Below are 17353 nucleotides of genomic sequence, written 5' to 3' on the forward strand. Positions count from 1 at the left end.
TACTACTAATAATAATAATAATTACTAGCATCGTATTTTCGCAATCCGTCACGGTGCCTTCAAGAAAACGCTGCCAAAATGAACACCAGGCAAAAAAGTAAAGAACGAAAACGATCAAATTGTTATAATAATTAATAATAATAATATTAATAAATCGCCCTATAATAATAATAATAATAATAATAATAATAATAATAATAATAATAATAATAATAATAATAATAATAATAATAATAATCGTTTTCGTTCTTTACTATTTTGCTTGGTAATCATTTTGACAGAGTTTTATGAAGGCACTGTGACGGAGGGCGAAAATACGATGCGTCTTCACTGGCCGTCGGATTTCCCCCAACTAACCTCCTCTCTCCGTCTGCCCCTCCACCCCACCCCGTCTCTCTCTCAGTGGTTGTCGCTCGCCATGTGTGCCGACTGGCGTCCGTCAGCGGGTCAGCAGCAGAGGCGAAGAGGAGGGGTGGAAACGTGTGTTTACACAGACGGCAGAACGAACGCCTGGGGAATCGTCGGCGAGAGGAAGTGAGCCGCCGCCGCCGCCGGCTCCGCGTCTGCCTGTCCGACTTCCTGCTCGGAGAAAGAAAAAGCGGCGGATCCGATTTCAGGCCGAGCACAAGTCGCCGAGCGAGCCAGCGAGCGATCATGGAAAAAGGAAGCACGTCTCCGACGGCGGCGTCGTCGCGCTGAAGTTCCTCGGCGGGGAAGAAAGGCCACGGAAGTGATCGCAGGTAAACGCACTTGTGCTTCACTTTCTTTGTTTTTTTCTTTCTTTCTCCCCGGTCGCCTAGTTAGTTGCGCGCTTGGACCCGAGCGGCGGCGTGTTTTGCGGTCAAAAAAGCCCGTGAACGCCACACTTTTTCGATCGCGAGTCTTCCTTCTTTGCTTCCGGTTTGCTTCCGAGCAAGAAAACAAGCAAAGCTCTCGTTTCAACTACTTTTCCAACGCCGATCGTTCCTTGTTCAATTTGGCGACTCTTGAAGCCTCTCGGCGCTCCACGTTTGCCACGTAAAGGACGTTTCAGACGCCTTCCAAGGTTTTGAGTTAGTTGACGCTGTCGCCGAGGGAGAATCGAGACAAAGTCTCTTGGAACGACGAACGAGCCGGCGAGAAAAAGACGCCGCCCCCCCCCCCCATTTGTAGAACAGATGCCAGTGTCTGAAACTCCTGACAAAAAGTTAGTTGCCTGCCCCATTTCTCACAACTTGAAACACAATAAAACGACTAATCACCCAAAAAAAAAAAAAACACATTGTTGCAAGTATAAAGGATTTTTTTTTGAAAAAATTAAGGAAGTACCTCCCACAAATGCTCCCTTGCTTAAAGGACAACCGACGTCTTCGGACAAGTTGCGTCCATAATTTGTAAAATCGCTTAAAATGACTTCTACTGAGCGTATTTTACAAAGATTCCACCACATATAGCTATATTTTACGTTTAGAACGTGCGCTGAATATTACGGAAGTCTTGATTTGGAGTTGGTGACGAGTCCGTACGTGACGTCACTGAAGGAACTCCCCTGACCAAAAAAAAGACACATTGTAGCAGTCCTTCCATCACGTCAATGCATTTGCATATATATTGAGGCCTCAACTTACAAACTTCTCGTCTTAAGAACGTCCAATTTATGAAAATTAAACCTTATCATAAGCACTATTTTCATAATACACACCCACCACGGCTGGCGGAGTGATCTTCGGCGGAAGCACACGACCGAACAGCGCTCCAGCCGGCGCTACTTTGCACACCCCCTCTCATTGAATGCACACGTCGATCGCCTACTTAGAGCTTTTTGCTGATAATTTTACTATGATGGGACCGAAAAAAAACCCACCACAGGCTCGTGTTCAGCCCAAGAAGACACAAAATAAAATCACCGTCGCTGAGAAGAAGGAGATAATTGAAAAACATGAACGAGGTTTGTGTGATTTTAGTGGCCGAGCACGGCTATGCTAAGTCAACCATTGCTCCCATTCCCCGGAACACAGAAGCCATCAAAGGTGCGTCTGTTGCACAAGGTGTTTCCGTGCTCTCAAAGCGACGGTCTGGGGCAATCGAAAAAGTTGAAAAAAAACTTTATTTTACAGCACAGTTTATTTCTTTAATTACAGTCCTCGTGTAATGTGCCTCTCTTTGTGACTTTATGATACAATGCAGTGTATTTCTTTCACTACAATACAATAGCACACTTATTATACATAGAATAAGGTATGTTGTGTGTAGTTTTAAGGGTTATTTAGTTAAAAACTATATTTTATGGAAACCCGGGAACGGATTATTCCCATTTTAATGGTTTCCTATGGGAAATTGTTTTTTGAGATACACACTTTTCGCCTTACACACTCGGTCTGGGAACCAATTAAGTTCGTAAGTTGAGGTCTCACTGTATATATATATATATATATATATATATATATATATATATATATATATATATATATATATATATATATATATATATATATATATATATATATATATATATATAGAGAGAGAGAGAGAGAGATGGGGTTCTATTCTGAGAAAAAAAAGTCGCAAATTTGCTCGATTTAAAGTCGCGAATTTGCTTAATTTAAAATCGCAAATTTGCTCGATTTAAAGTCGCAAATTTGCTCGCTTTAAACTCACAAATTTGCTCGATTTAAAGTCACAAATTTGCTAGATTTAAAGTCACAAATTTGCTAGATTTAAAGTCACAAATTTGCTAGATTTAAAGTCACAAATTTGCTCGATTTAAAGTCGCAAATTTGCTCGATTTAAAGTCACAAATTTGCTCGATTTAAAGTCGCAAATTTGCTCGATTTAAAGTCACAAATTTGCTAGATTTAAAGTCACAAATTTGCTAGATTTAAAGTCGCAAATTTGCTATATTTAAAGTCGCAAATTTGCTCAATTTAAAGTCGCAAATTTGCTCGATTTAAAGTCACAAATTTGCTCAATTTAAAGTCGCAAATTTGCTCGATTTAAAGTCGCAAATTTGCTCGATTTAAAGTCACAAATTTGCTCGATTTAAAGTCGCAAATTTGCTCGATTTAAAGTCGCAAATTTGCTAGATTTAAAGTCGCAAATTTGCTCGATTTAAAGTCACAAATTTGCTCGATTTAAAGTCGCAAATTTGCTCGATTTAAAGTCACAAATCTGCTCAATTTAAAGTCGCAAATTTGCTCAATTTAAAGTCGCAAATTTGCTCGATTTAAAGTCGCAAATTTGCTCGATTTAAAGTCGCAAATTTGCTCGATTTAAAGTCACAAATTTGCTCGATTTAAAGTCGCAAATTTGCTCGATTTAAAGTCGCAAATTTGCTCGATTTAAAGTCACAAATTTGCTAGATTTAAAGTCACAAATTTGCTAGATTTAAAGTCACAAATTTGCTAGATTTAAAATCACAAATTTGCTCGATTCAAGGCTGCTAACGCTAACCCACCGCATGACCGAATGATGTATGTCAAACTCTGACATTTAAATCTAGCAAATTTGTGACTTTAAATGTAATAAATTTGCGAGTTTGAACGTAGCAAATTTGACCGAAATGGCGACATTGGAAACAGGATCAAGTTGTCCGAAAGTTACAATTGGATCGGAACAAACGGAATGACCAAAATGGCCACCCATGGAAACTTTCTTTGTATTTGTTTGAACACAGCGAGAAGAAAAAAAAAAAGGGGGGGGGGGGGGGTTGGGGGCAGAAAAAGGGTCAACCCAACAAACGATTGAAAGCCTCCAACGGCGGCGGTCGAAGGAAGGAAGCGGGCACCATGCGGTCACGACCGAGCAATGTCTGCAGCACGTCGTCCACTAATCTCATTAGCAGTTTCCGTCGGGCCGACACACTGGGCGGCCCCTCGCCCAAAATCACAAATTGGCCTTTTTTTTTGCACATCCACAAATTTGGAGTCTTTGAGTTGAATGTAAAAAGGGAAGTGAGCAAAAAAAAATTGATTTCTATATTATAATAATAATAATATAAATAATACATTTCATTGATAAGCGCCTTTCAAAACTCTCCAGCTCACAGTCACAGGATAAGTTTTTCTGTGGGTGAGCAGCGGCAGCCACACGCGCCAGCGTTCACTCTACCTGAAAGTAACTCAAATAGATAGAAAGCTAGCTAAAATATAGCTAATAGCTAGCCGGATAGATAGCTAGCCAGATAGATAGCTGATAGCTAGCTACACAGCTAATATATAGCCAGCTAGACAGATAATGGATAGCTAGCTAAGTAGCTACCCGAAAGTAACTCAAATAGATAGAAAGAGAGCTAGCTAGCTAATGCATAGCTTATAGAAAGCCGGCCAGATAGCTAGCTAGCTAGATAGCTAGTCAGCGAATAGATAGATAGGCAGCCAGTGAGCTAGACAGCTAATAGATAGCAAATAGCCAGATAGCTAACTAGATAGGCAGTCAGCTAGCTAGACAGCTAATAGATGGCTAACCAGCTAGATAGCCGTCTAGATAATAAGAATAAATTTGATTTCTAAGTGCCTTTCAAAACTCTCAAGGTCACTTTACAGTCACATTATCGGTTTCTCTGTGGGTGAGCAGCGGCAGCCACACGCGCCAGCGTTCACTCAACCCGGAAGTAACTCAAATAGATAGAAAGCTAGCTAAAATATAGCTAATAGCTAGCCGGATAGATAGCTAGCCAGATAGATAGCTGATAGCTAGCTACACAGCTAATATATAGCCAGCTAGACAGATAATGGATAGCTAGCTAAGTAGCTATCCGAAAGTAACTCAAATAGATAGAAAGAGAGCTAGCTAGCTAATGCATAGCTTATAGAAAGCCGGCCAGATAGCTAGCTAGCTAGATAGCTAGTCAGCGAATAGATAGATAGGCAGCCAGTGAGCTAGACAGCTAATAGATAGCAAATAGCCAGATAGCTAACTAGATAGGCAGTCAGCTAGCTAGACAGCTAATAGATGGCTAACCAGCTAGATAGCCATCTAGATAATAAGAATAAGAATACATTTGATTTCTAAGTGCCTTTCAAAACTCTCAAGGTCACTTTACAGTCACATTATCGGTTTTTCTGCGGGTGAGCAGCGGCAGCCACACGCACCAGCGTTCACTCAACCCAGAAGTAACTCAAATAAATAAAAAGCTAGCTAGCCAATAGATAGACAGCTAGACAACTAGCTATATAACTAATGCATAGCCAGAGAGATAGCTAGCTAGCCGGCCAGTTGGCTAATAGATAGCTAATAGATAGCCAGCCTGATAGCTAGATAAGCCAAGGATGTGGTTGAAAGTGTCCCAGATGCTCACGTCGGCGCGTGGTGTGTTTTTGCAGGCGGGCGATGGACAGCGCCATCACCCTGTGGCAGTTCCTGCTGCAGCTGCTGCTGGACCGCAGCCACAAGCACCTGATCTGCTGGACGTCGGCCGACGGCGAGTTCAAGCTGCTCAAGTCGGAGGAAGTGGCCAAGCTGTGGGGGCTGCGCAAGAACAAGACCAACATGAACTACGACAAACTCAGCCGGGCGCTGCGCTACTACTACGACAAGGTCGGCGCCGCCGCCACCGCCGCCATAGCGCTAACTTTTTTTCCTAAGTGTCCGTTCAAATCGGATTTTAAAATAAAACTTAACTGAAAAGGAACTATTGATGACAGTCTAGCTAGCTAGCAAGCTAACTAGCTATTAGCCATCCATTAGCTGTCTAGCTGGCTTGCTAGCTATCTAGCTGGCTAGGTAGCTATCTATTAGCGACTGTATCCTGTGACTGTAAAGTAACCTTGAGAGTTTTGAAAGGTGCTTATCAATGAAATGGATTATTATTATTATTATTACTGTATCTATTAGCTAGCTAGATAGCTAGCTTTCTATCTATTTGAGTTACTTCCTGGGTTGAGTGAACGCGAGCGTGTGTGGCTGCCGCTGCTCACCCGCAGAAAAACTGAAAAGTGACCCTGAGAGTTTTGAAAGGCGCTTAGAAATGAAATGGATGATGATGATTATCTAGATGGCTAATTAGCTGTCTAGCTATCTATTTGATATCTATTAGCTGTCTAGCTAGCTGGCTGCCTATTTAGCCTATCTAGCTATCTATCTCTTCGCTGACTAGCTATCTTGCTAGCTGGTTAGCTATTAGTAATCTCTTAGCTAGCCAGCTAGCTTTCTATCTATTTGAGTTACTTCCGGGTTGAGTGAACGCGGGCGGACCTCCAGCAAAACCGATCCTGTGACTGAAAAGTGACCCTGAGAGTTTTGAAAGGCGCTTCGAAACGAAATGGATGATTCTTCTTCTTCTTCTTCTTCTTCTTCTTCTTCTTCTTCTTCTTCTTCTTCTTCTTCTTGTTGTTATTTTTGTCTGTGGCTTTTTGTCATTGTTTTTTTGTGTGGCGACAGAACATCATCAAGAAGGTGATCGGCCAGAAGTTTGTCTACAAGTTTGTCTCCTTCCCCGAGATCCTCAAGATGGACCCGCAGACGGTGGAGATGGGCCTGGCCTCCGGAAGGTTCCCCCCTCGGCGGGGCGAGCCCCCCGAGGGGGAGGCGGAGGAGGGCGAGCGAGGCCGCAACGACTACCTGCGCTCGGGCCTCTACTCGTCCTTCAGCGTGGCGTCGCTCCGCCAGGGCCGCTCGGTCATCCGCTTCGGCGCCGACGGAGGCGAGGAAGCGGAGGACTCGTGGGAGCAGAGCGCCCAGCCCCTCAACCTGTCGTCCGGCCGGCGGGAGCGAGACCCGCCGGAGAGGGGGGTGGGCGGAGCCTCGCCCACCGCCGGCGAGCCCCTCGCCCTCGCCGGCAGGAGCAAAAGGCCCAAAGCGCTGGACATCCCGCCCCCTTCTCTGCTGCTGGCGGCCAGCGACATCGGCTCCATCGCCCTCAACAGTCCGGCGCTGCCGTCCGGATCGCTCACGCCCGCCTTCTTTACGGCGCAGGTGAGACGCACCAATCTTCACAAACAAACACATTATTATTGATTATTATTATTAGTATTTTTTTGGGGGGGCAATGGCCGGATTATAATAATAATGATAATAATAATAATAATAATACAGTTTATTTCTAAGCGCCTTTCAAAACTCTCAAGGTCACTTTACAGTCACAGGATAAAGTTTTTCTGTGGGTGAGCGGCGGCAGCCACACGTGCCAGCGTTCACTCAACCTGGAAGTAACTCAAATAGATAGAGAGCTAGCTAGCTAGTTAGCTGATAATAATAGTAATATAATAATAATAATAATACATTTAATTTCTAGTGCCTTTCAAAACTCTCACGGTCACTTTACAGTCACAGGATCAAGTTTTTATGCGGGTGAGCAGCGGCAGCCACACGCGCCAGCGTTCACTCAACCTGGAAGTAACTCAAATAGATAGAGAGCTAGCGAGCTAGTTAGCTGATAATAATAGTAATAATAGAAATATAATAATAATAATACATTTAATTTCTAGTGCCTTTCAAAACTCTCAATGTCACAGTATCAGTTTTTATGCGGGTGAGCAGCGGCAGCCACACGCAACCCGGAAGTAACTCAAATAGATAGAGAGCTAGCTAGTTAGCTGATAATAATAGTAATATAATAATAATAATAATACATTTAATTTCTAGTGCCTTTCAAAACTCTCATGGTCACTTTACAGTCACAGGATCAAGTTTTTATGCGGGTGAGCAGCGGCAGCCACACGCGCCAGCGTTCACTCAACCTGGAAGTAACTCAAATAGATAGATAGAGAGATAGCTAGCTATCTAGCTAGCGAGCTGATAATAATAGTTATAATAATAATAATAATAATAATAATAATAATAATAATAATAATACAGTTAATTTCTAAGTGGCTTTCAAAACTCTCAAGGTCACTTTACAGTCACAGGATAAAGTTTTTTCTGTGGGTGAGCGGCGGCAGCCACACACGCCAGCATTCACTCAACCTGGAAGTAACTCAAATAGATAGAGAGCTAGCTAGCTAGTTAGCTGATAATAATAGTAATAATAGTAATATAATAATAATACATTTAATTTCTAGTGCCTTTCAAAACTCTCAGGGTCACTTTACAGTCACAGGATCAAGTTTTTATGCGGGTGAGCAGCGGCAGCCACACGCACCAGCGTTCACTCAACCTGGAAGTAACTCAAATAGATAGAGAGCTAGCTAGCTAGCTGATAAAAATAGTAATATAATAATAATAATAATAATATATTTAATTTCTAGTGCCTTTCAAAACTCTCAATGTCACAGTATCAGTTTTTATGCGGGTGAGCAGCGGCAGCCACACGCACCAGCGTTCACTCAACCTGGAAGTAACTCAAATAGATAGAGAGCTAGCTAGCTAGCTGATAAAAATAGTAATATAATAATAATAATAATAATATATTTAATTTCTAGTGCCTTTCAAAACTCTCAATGTCACAGTATCAGTTTTTATGCGGGTGAGCAGCGGCAGCCACACGCACCAGCGTTCACTCAACCTGGAAGTAACTCAAATAGATAGAGAGCTAGCTAGCTAGCTGATAAAAATAGTAATATAATAATAATAATAATAATATATTTAATTTCTAGTGCCTTTCAAAACTCTCAATGTCACAGTATCAGTTTTTATGCGGGTGAGCAGCGGCAGCCACACGCACCAGCGTTCACTCAACCTGGAAGTAACTCAAATAGATAGAGAGCTAGCTAGCTAGCTGATAAAAATAGTAATATAATAATAATAATAATAATATATTTAATTTCTAGTGCCTTTCAAAACTCTCAATGTCACAGTATCAGTTTTTATGCGGGTGAGCAGCGGCAGCCACACGCACCAGCGTTCACTCAACCTGGAAGTAACTCAAATAGATAGAGAGCTAGCTAGCTAGCTGATAATAATAGTAATATAATAATAATAATAATAATATATTTAATTTCTAGTGCCTTTCAAAACTCTCAATGTCACAGTATCAGTTTTTATGCGCGTGAGCAGCGGCAGCCACACGCGCCAGCGTTCACTCAACCCGGAAGTAACTCAAATAGATAGAAAGCTAGCTAAAATATAGCTAATAGCTAGCCGGATAGCTAGCTGATAGCTAGCTAGACGGCTAATATATAGCCAGCTAGACAGATAATGGATAGCTAGCTAAGTAGCTAACTGGATAGCAAATAGCTAGATATCACTTTTTTTTCCATGTCGTTGGGGACTTGGATCAGGGGGGGGGGGGGGGGGGGGGCTCGGCCTTGCTTGGCGACTTGGCTACGAATGCGGTAAGGGGCCCTTAAGCGATGCCAGATGCGCCGATGGTTGGCTTAATAATGGGGGGGGGGGGGGGGCTGCTGCAACACTGGCGGGCTTCTCTGAGGTGGAAGAAATTGATTTCATATGTGTTGGCCCCCCTTGGTCCACAACAGCCCCCCCTCCACTTCCCGCCTTGACGTCACCCCAATATTCCAGAGAGCAGAAACCGCAGACTTCCTTCCTGCTCCGCCACTTTGTTTTTCCAAAGGGCCAAAAAGCAACAACACACACACAAAAAAAACCCAAAAAAACGCTCTGCACAGCTTTTGTTGTTGTTGTTGTTGTTGTTTTGCCTTTTCAGCACATTTGCAGGGATGACACTTTGACGCGGACTTTTTCAGAGCAAAATGACAAAATCAAACTAAATATGTATTCTGCCGTTTTCACTCTTCATTTCCTGTTTGGCAGAAAGCACCATTTTGATTGGATGATCTTGACTTAGGTGCCATTGATGGCCAGATCTCTGGATATGCTTTTCCCCATCCACAAGGGGGCAGTATTTCAATTTTTATTTCCCATGTTAGACTTCGTTCCTGCTTCAGCTGTTGTTAAAGCTCTTTATAGCTAGCCAGCTATTTGCTACCTATTGCTACCACCGAGCTGATTGGCTACCCAGCTCTCTGTCTATTTGCTATCTATTCGCTATCTAACTAGCTGGATAGCTACCTAGCTAGCTATTTTTTTGCTATCTATTCGCTATCTAACTAGCTGGATAGCTACCTAGCTAGCTATTTTTTTGCTATCTATTCGCTATCTAACTAGCTGGATAGCTACCTAGCTAGCTATTTTTTTGCTATCTATTCACTATCTAACAAGCTGGCTACCTAGCTCTCTGTCTATTTGCTATCTATTCGCTATCTAACAAGCTGGATAGCTACTTAGCTAGCTATTTATTTGCTATCTATTCGCTATCTAACTAGCTGGATAGCTACCTAGCTAGCTATTTATTTGCCATCTATTAACTATCTAACGAGCTGACTGGCTACCTAGCTCTCTGTCTATTTGCTATCTATTCGATATCTAACTAGCTCGATGGCTAACCGAGCGAGCTATGTATTCGCTATCTAACGAGCTTACTGGCTACCTAGCTCTCTGTCTATTTGCTATTTAACTAGCTGACTGGCTACCTAGCTCTCTGTCTATTTGCTATCTATTCGCTATCTAACTAGCTGCCTGGCTACCTAGCTCTCTGTCTATTTGCTATCTAACAAGCTGGATAGGTACTTAGCTAGCTATTTATTTGCTATCTAACTGGCTGCCTAGCTCTCTGTCTATTTGCTATTTAACTAGCTGACTGGCTACCTAGCTCTCTGTCTATTTGCTATCTATTCGCTATCTAACTAGCTGGATAGCTACTTAGCTAGCTATTTATTTGCTATTTATTCGCTATCTAACTGGCTGCCTAGCTCTCTGTCTATTTGCTATCTATTCGCTATCTAACTAGCTGGATAGCTACCTAGCTAGCTATTTATTTGCCATCTATTAACTATCTAACGAGCTGACTGGCTACCTAGCTCTCTGTCTATTTGCTATCTAACAAGCTGGATAGCTACTTAGCTAGCTATTTATTTGCTATCTAACTGGCTGCCTAGCTCTCTGTCTATTTGCTATCTATTCGCTATCTAACTAGCTGGATAGCTACCTAGCTAGCTATTTTTTTTGGTATCTATTCACTATCTAACGAGCTGACTGGCTACCTAGCTCTCTGTCTATTTGCTATCTATTCGATATCTAACTAGCTCGATGGCTAACCGAGCGAGCTATGTATTCGCTATCTAACGAGCTGACTGGCTACCTAGCTCTCTGTCTATTTGCTATCTAACTAGCTGACTGGCTACCTAGCTCTCTGTCTATTTGCTATCTATTCGCTATCTAACTAGCTGCCTGGCTACCTAGCTCTCTGTCTATTTGCTATCTAACAAGCTGGATAGCTACTTAGCTAGCTATTTATTTGCTATCTAACTGGCTGCCTAGCTCTCTGTCTATTTGCTATTTAACTAGCTGACTGGCTACCTAGCTCTCTGTCTATTTGCTATCTATTCGCTATCTAACTAGCTGGATAGCTACCAAGCTCGCTATTTTTTTGGGTATCTATTCACTATCTAACGAGCTGACTGGCTACCTAGCTCTCTGTCTATTTGCTATCTAACTAGCTGGATAGCTACCTAGCTAGCTGTCCATTTGGTATCTATTCGCTATCTAACGAGCTGGCTGGATACCTAGCTAGCTATCTTTTTTTTGCCTTTTCAGCACATTTGCAGGGATGAGAATTTTGCGCCGATGGGCGGATTTGCGCCTTTTTCAGACCAAAATGACCCGATCAAACTAAATATGTATTTGTGCTTTTTTACTGTTCATTTCCTGTTTGGGCTTGTGTTGGCAGAAAGCGCAATTTTAATTGGATGATACTGACACCGGTTGGTGGAAATCGCCATTTTGATTGGATGATCTTGATTTAGGTGCCGTTGATGTCGAAACAGGTAAACGCCCCCTTTTGGATAAGCGGACAAGTAAAAAAAAATGATGTTGATTGGACGGAAGGATTGGCCTTCGTGGAGAGAACAGATTCTAATTTGCAATGAAACAATCCCATCCATGAATGTCAGTGGCACTTATGACAAGCCCCATGCTAACGTTAGCATCAATATACTTTTGCGAGAGACAGCAGAAAGCAAGCGTGCAAGCTAACGAGCCGTGTGCCGGCTAGCTAGCAGTAACTTTGCGTATGGACCAGGCAAATTGACTTTTATTCCGATCGTTTGGATGGATTTTTTTTCTACCAATCATGAGGAACGGAAAAATATTCCTGTTAATGCTATTATCACAGTTACTTCAAAGAATACATACTTACATTTTGTGGCTGAGCGAACTGTATTATTTATGTCTGTATTTTGTGTAATATGTCGATTTAAATTCGTAAATTTGAGTAAAACGACAGTGCAGAAGTCACAATATTTTGGTAAACAAAGTGGAAATAAGTCAATTGAGAAAGTTAACTTACTGATGAAGTCAAGTCAGGAAACATATTAGCTATCTAGCTATTTAGCTAGCTATCTATTAGCTATCCAGCATTCTATTAGCTAGTGAAATCTGGTGTGTGTGTGTGTGTGCGACTGTAAAGTGACCTTGAGAGTTTTGAAAGGTGCTTGGAAATCAAATGGATTGTTACTCTTATTATTTTGTTGAAATCATATATATATATATATATATAAGGTACGCTACAGTGAGCTATATTCCACGTCGAATGTTTCTGTCCAGTGAAGCGAGCGCACTCTGTACTTGCATTTTTGTGAAGTACGTCATGGTTTTTGGTGAGCTTTTCCAAGCTATGCAGCTTATGATGACGTATTACACGTTTGCCTCCATGTTGGTTCTTGAAATTTCCCAATACGACAACAAGAAAAAAAATGGAATGAAGTTTACACTCTTTTTGCTAACACTACAGATTATAAAGGGGAGTAAGTTGTATTTTCATAACTCATAGAAGTGTTAGAATATATATTTTTCTCCATAACTGCCGAGTTTCAAGCAAAAAGAAGCGTTAGCATCTATATTTCTAGAGCTCGCAATTTTCTTTCCTAGTATTCAGTGACGGCCATTTTGGATTTCTGACAAAAATCTGCCTGCATTCGATCGTTGAGATTTGCTCATTTATATTTTCAATCTTTTTTTGTTTATAATTTCAAAAGCTTTCCAATGGTACATTACTCGTGAATATCTGCCAAAAATTAAGAAAGTTATGATAGTTTAAACTGTAATAAAAAACTCGCTCGCAGATTTTCATTGTTTTAACAGAAGCAGAAAATCCCTTCATATTTCGAACATTAAAAATGCCATTATTTCCTTTTTATTTGTCATGGAACAATCATCTAAACATCATTTGAAAGCTATTTAAATGCACTTTAATATGGTATTAGAAAATGTGTGATGAATTATTATTGAAAAATGTTGTCACATCCCTATTTATATTTATATATATATATATATTGCATCTAAAAACAATATATGTGCGTGCGTGTGCACCCCCACGCTGCTCTGGACGCCTTCTTTAGTGTTTAGTTGTTGTTTGCAGACTCCTTCCGGTCTGCTGCTGACCGGGAGTCCGCTTTTGTCCGGCATCCACTTCTGGAGCAGCCTCAGCCCCGCCTCCCCGCTCAGCCCCGCCCGCCTGCAGGGCCACGCCTCCTTGTTTCAGGTGGGTTGAAGGGGGGGGGAGGGGCGTCGCCGCTAACCCAGCCTTTCGCTAAAAACTTCTTTGCAAAAGTATTCACACCCCGTCGAGGTGGAATAGCCCCAAATGGCCACGCTTGGTCGGCCTCTTTTCTGAAGTGGCCTATTATGGCTGGCTAGCTAGCTAGCTAGCTTTCTATCTGCATATCTATTAGCTATTTGTGACTGTAAAGTGACCTTGAGAGTTGAAAGGCACTCATCAATGAAATGTATTATTATTATTTATTAGCAGGCTAGCTAGCTATATAGCTGGCTTGCTAGCTATCTAGCTGGCTATCTAGATGTCTGGCTAGCTAGCTTTCTAGCTGGCTAGCAAGCTATCTATCTGGATACCTATTAGCTATATAGCTAGCTAGTTTTCTAGCTTGCTAGATATTAGCCATCTATTAGCTAGCTAGCTAGCTTTCTATCCATTTGAGTAACTTCCAGGGTGAGTGAACGCTGGTGCGTGTGGCTGCCGCTGCTCACCCACTGAAAAAACTAAACTGTGACTGTAAAGTGACCTTGAGAGTTTTGAAAGGCGCTTAGAAATGAAATGGATTCTTCTTATTATTTTAAGATTATTTTTTTATCATTTTGGATTTTTTTTCGGGTGTGTCGCCGCGACGGATGAGCGCAGTGGTGCGACGGAGCGGACGTGGCGGCGGCGGCGGGGGGTGTCCGCTTTCAGCGTTGCGGCGCGGGAGAGGAAATCCTGCCAAGACTTCCTGTTTGAGCCCAGGGGAGCCAACCGACAGGGGAGACCGGTTTTGTTGCGTTTGCGTTGTCTGCTCAAAGCCACGTGGACTCCTCTTTCTAAGCGCCTTTCAAAACTCTCAAGTACACTTTTCAGTCACGGTATAGTCCGAAGCACGAAACAGGCTTCTGATTGGCTGCCGTGCCAAGTACCAAACAAACGTCCGTTTGCCAATTTGCATACTCGGCACCGGCAGCCAATCAGAAGCCTGTTTCGTGCTTCGGACTATACCGTGACTGTAAAGTGTACTTGAGAGTTTTGAAAGGCGCTTAGAAAGAGGAGTCCATGTGGCTCGTAGCTTTTGCTTTGTTGAATAAAACAAACGTTTGATTTGAAAAAAAATCGTTTTTACTTTTTTAATCTTGAAGAAGTTGTACGCCGCGGGCCTCCGGGTGGACGTTATTTCAAACACTGTTGCAACAATGTTTTTTTTGCGTCTTATTGTGTTCCAAGTTGTGAAAAACGGGGCAGGCAACTTTATGGGCCGGGCAGGCAACTTTTCAGAGTTGTCTGCCCTGGTGCCCGCTAACTTTTTCTCATGGCACTATGAGAAAAAGACATTTTTTTGGGGCGGGACGGAGGACAGAGACGAAGAGGAAGAGGCACAATGAAGAAATAACAGGAAGCGTGAGCTGTGACAATGTGGCGCTTCCTCAGCGGAAAGCCAGCCTTTCCGCCGCCCCGACCCCAAAGCCCCTCTCCTAACCGCCCCCCCCCCCCACCCCCCACCCCCTTTCTCTTCCTCTGCAGTTCCCCAGCCTCCTCAACGGACACATGGCTCTCCCCCTGCCGAGCCTGGACGGGACGCCCTCGTCGTCCACGACATCCTCAAGTGGGCACAAATGGTGACCCCCCCGATACCCCGCCATGTTGGTTCTGGTCAACTTTTTGTGACCTCATTTGCGTTTTGTCTCGGACTTGTTTGTTTTGCACTTGGGCTGCTTGACTCGGTAAAAGAAAAGCCATATCGCAAGCTGCTAAACTCTTTGAGGAAAAGGTTGCTTCAGCCGTCATCTGTACTTTTTTGGAAGGTGTCGGACGTATATAGGGCCGATACTACCGGTAAGACTTTACTTCGCTGACGAAGCCTCTTGGATAAGAAGCGAAACGTCCGACACCTTCCAAAAAAGTAGATGACGGCTGAAGCAACCTTTTCACCGATGGAACACTCCTGTACGACTGAGAGGTTACACAGACGTACTGCTAAATAAACTCTTGCTCGGGGCTCATTCATAACCTCTCCTCTTTTTTTGGTGGGGGGGTTGTAAAATATGCACTGTGCTTCTCAGACAGTACCGGTTGTGCCTTATTTTGGTTTCCTGCCTTCTCCCTTTCAAATGAAAGAAAAGCTTTTTTTTGTTGAAAAAGTTCTTCCTCTTTTTTTTTATAGTGTTTGTGCTATACACTTTGTATTTGGACTCATTTTGTATCACGAAGATGAAGAATGTCATCCATTTTCAATAAACTGAGCATTAAATGCTTGGACGCCTCCACTGGATTTTCTTTGAAAGCATTAAAGAAAATCCAAATCGTCTTCTGTTGACACTTGAAATGTCAATTTTTTTTTTGCCCTCGAGTCGGGAGAGGCCATCGACAATCTCATGGCACGTCGCACGAGAAACAAGCGCAAAAGCTCTTGTGACGCGGTTCGGCCGTGTTTTGTTTCTCAGCGTGGATTTGAGAGCGATGCCACGCTGATGGGAGTCCTGGAGCCGCCAAGATCCGTCAAAAGTCTCCAAGAGCCGAGAAAAACCGATAACAGACGAGAAAAACCGTTAAGAGCCGAGAAAAACCGATAAGAGCCGAGGAAAAACCGATAACAGACGAGAAAAACCGTTAAAAGCCGAGAAAAACCGATACGAGCCGAGGAAAAACCGATAACAGACGAGACAACCCGTTAAAAGCCGAGAAAAACCGATAGGAGCCGAGAGAAGCCGAGTTCCCTTACTCGAGATGGCGGCGTTTATGGGGAGAAACAGCGTCCCGTAGCGGCCAGTTGTGGAACAAGAAGTGGCTAAACCGGCCCAACAGCGCCCCCCGTTGGCGTAGATGTGGCAGTCCGTTCACATTGCACACGCACACACACACACACGTTCACGTCCGACTGTAACGCGTTCAGGTTGAGAGCCCGAACTAGTTTACTTTATGACAGTCTAGCTAGCTATCAAGCTAGCTACCCGGCTATCTATTAGCTGTCTCGTTGGCTGGCTAGCTATCATTTCGCTATCTAGCTGGCTCGGTAACTATCTATATGAAAGGAAAGTGTCCTTGAGAGCTTTGACTGGCGCTTAAAATGTAATGTATTATTATTATTATTATTATTAGCGACTGTATCTATTAGCTAGCGAGCTAGTTTTCTATCTATTTGAGTTACTTCCGGGTTGAGTGAACGCTGGCCACAGAAAAAAAAACGGATCCTGTGACTGTAAAGTGACCTTGAGAGTTTTGAAAGGTGCTTAGAAATGAAATGGATTATTATTATTCTAAAATTGAATTGACAGATTCAAAGACGTTTTTTTTAATGATTATTTTTTTAAAATAAATATCTGACATTTCTGCATGCAACATGCGTTGAGGGAGGGGGGGGGGGCAGTTCACAGCTTTTGTTTTGTGACTTTTTTTGCCGCTTAGTGAGAGAAGACAACACGGAAACGACAATAGAAAAAGCAAATCAGTGACGAGTGGCCAAACGCTAGCAAAGAGCAGCTCCGCCATCTTCTTTGCGTGGAGGGGGAGGGTCTTTCTGCTCAATTCAACAGGTCGCCATGGAAACGAAGCAGCACCAAAACAGGACCGTCGAAGCGAATCAACAGTCGGCTTGTTATTTTTTGTTTTGAAAGCGCAACAAAGTACACAAACTGCGTGTTTGCTTTCAACGTTTAGCTTGTCCATCATGACATCCTGATCCACTGCTAAAAAGAACGCTTTGATACTCTCCTCTGTCATCTAGAACTGCTTCATGTCACAAAGAAGGTACAGCAAGGGCTGAATAATAATAATAATAATAATAAGTTGTACAGTTGTACAGGAGTGGTCCATCGATGAAAAGGTTTCTTCAGCCGTCATCTGTACAAATTTGAAGGTGTCGGACGTTTCGCTTCTTATCTAAGAAGCTTTGTCAGCAAACTAAAGTCTTACTGGTAGTTTTGGCCCTCTATATATATATCC

General features: G+C 42.7%; 1 protein-coding gene across 4 annotated transcripts; it reads left to right on the top strand.

The window, feature by feature from the left end:
- The first annotated feature begins 400 nt into the window (after window positions 1–400).
- Window positions 401–15666, top strand: LOC148898501 (ETS domain-containing protein Elk-3-like). 4 transcript variants are annotated; one of them, XM_088995684.1, is made up of 6 exons: window positions 401–534; window positions 618–740; window positions 5301–5514; window positions 6358–6891; window positions 13292–13414; window positions 14936–15666. In XM_088995684.1, exons 3-6 carry the CDS (start codon window positions 5308–5310, stop codon window positions 15032–15034), a joined length of 963 nt encoding a protein of 320 aa, XP_088851810.1. In that variant the 5' UTR covers window positions 401–534; window positions 618–740; window positions 5301–5307; the 3' UTR covers window positions 15035–15666. The 4 variants fall into 4 exon arrangements, with proteins under 4 accessions (XP_088851810.1, XP_088851813.1, XP_088851814.1 ...); XM_088995686.1 differs by lacking the exon at window positions 14936–15666 and adding an exon at window positions 14069–14295 and having other exon boundaries at window positions 438–740; XM_088995687.1 differs by lacking the exon at window positions 13292–13414 and having other exon boundaries at window positions 435–740.
- The last annotated feature ends 1687 nt before the right edge of the window (window positions 15667–17353 follow it).

Source organism: Hippocampus bargibanti, linkage group LG05 (genome assembly GCF_051943395.1).
Source record: "Hippocampus bargibanti isolate YZ-2025 linkage group LG05, ASM5194339v1, whole genome shotgun sequence".
Lineage (NCBI taxonomy): Eukaryota > Metazoa > Chordata > Actinopteri > Syngnathiformes > Syngnathidae > Hippocampus > Hippocampus bargibanti.